Source organism: Seriola lalandi, unplaced genomic scaffold (genome assembly GCF_002814215.2).
Source record: "Seriola lalandi dorsalis isolate HSWRI2012SDOR001 ecotype SW California unplaced genomic scaffold, Sedor1 jcf7180001984381, whole genome shotgun sequence".
Lineage (NCBI taxonomy): Eukaryota > Metazoa > Chordata > Actinopteri > Carangiformes > Carangidae > Seriola > Seriola lalandi.
Genome location: NW_019455047.1, coordinates 1 through 735, shown reverse-complemented (window position 1 = coordinate 735; position 735 = coordinate 1). Strand labels below are relative to the sequence as shown.

Here is a 735-nt window from a genome sequence, read left to right as displayed (position 1 = left end):
ACTGCTCAGCTCATTAGAAGCAGTCCAACAGTCCGACAGAGCTGATCTGTCACATGTTCTTTAACCGCGACCGTTTCTTTCAGAGCCTCACGGTCCATCCTTCACCATCGGTAAAGCCATCTGGCTGCTGTGGGGTCTGGTCTTCAACAACTCTGTGCCAGTGCAGAATCCCAAAGGCACCACCAGTAAGATCATGGTGTCAGTGTGGGCCTTCTTTGCTGTCATCTTCCTGGCCTCTTACACTGCCAACCTGGCCGCTTTCATGATCCAGGAGGAATACGTGGACCAGGTGTCTGGTCTCTCAGACAAAAAGGTATGATGAAAGATTTTTCTTTGATCATGTGCTGCTCTCTCCTAATCTCCCCTGTCTTCTTTTTCTCATCTGTACCTCAGGTGTGTAAAGAAGATGTTTTTACATCTGCCTCTCTCTCTCTCTCTCTCTCTCTCTCTCTCTCTCTCTATCTCTCCCTCTCTCCCTCTTGCTGTCTCTCAATTGCTCCGTGTTGTGTATTTAGTTCCAGAGTCCGAATGACTTCTCGCCTCCTTTTCGGTTCGGCACTGTCCCAAATGGGAGCACGGAGAGGAACATTAGGAACAACTACCCAGAAATGCACTCCTACATGACCAAGTTCCACCAGAGAAACGTCAACGAGGCTCTGCAGAGTCTCAAGGCCGGGTGAGGACCTGCACAGTAAAATAGACCTGTTGTTGAATCGTCGTAGTTTGATTTCAGAT

At 48.8% G+C, this 735-nt stretch overlaps 1 protein-coding gene across 1 annotated transcript; it reads left to right on the top strand.

The window, feature by feature from the left end:
* Positions 1–83: 83 nt before the first annotated feature.
* LOC111659722 (glutamate receptor ionotropic, NMDA 2A-like) lies at positions 84–676 on the top strand (the record flags this gene model as incomplete). The annotated part of the gene is made up of 2 exons (XM_023412737.1): positions 84–313; positions 516–676. Coding segments are annotated over 2 exons (391 nt in total), but the record flags the coding sequence as incomplete, so codon positions are not given.
* Positions 677–735: the final 59 nt, after the last annotated feature.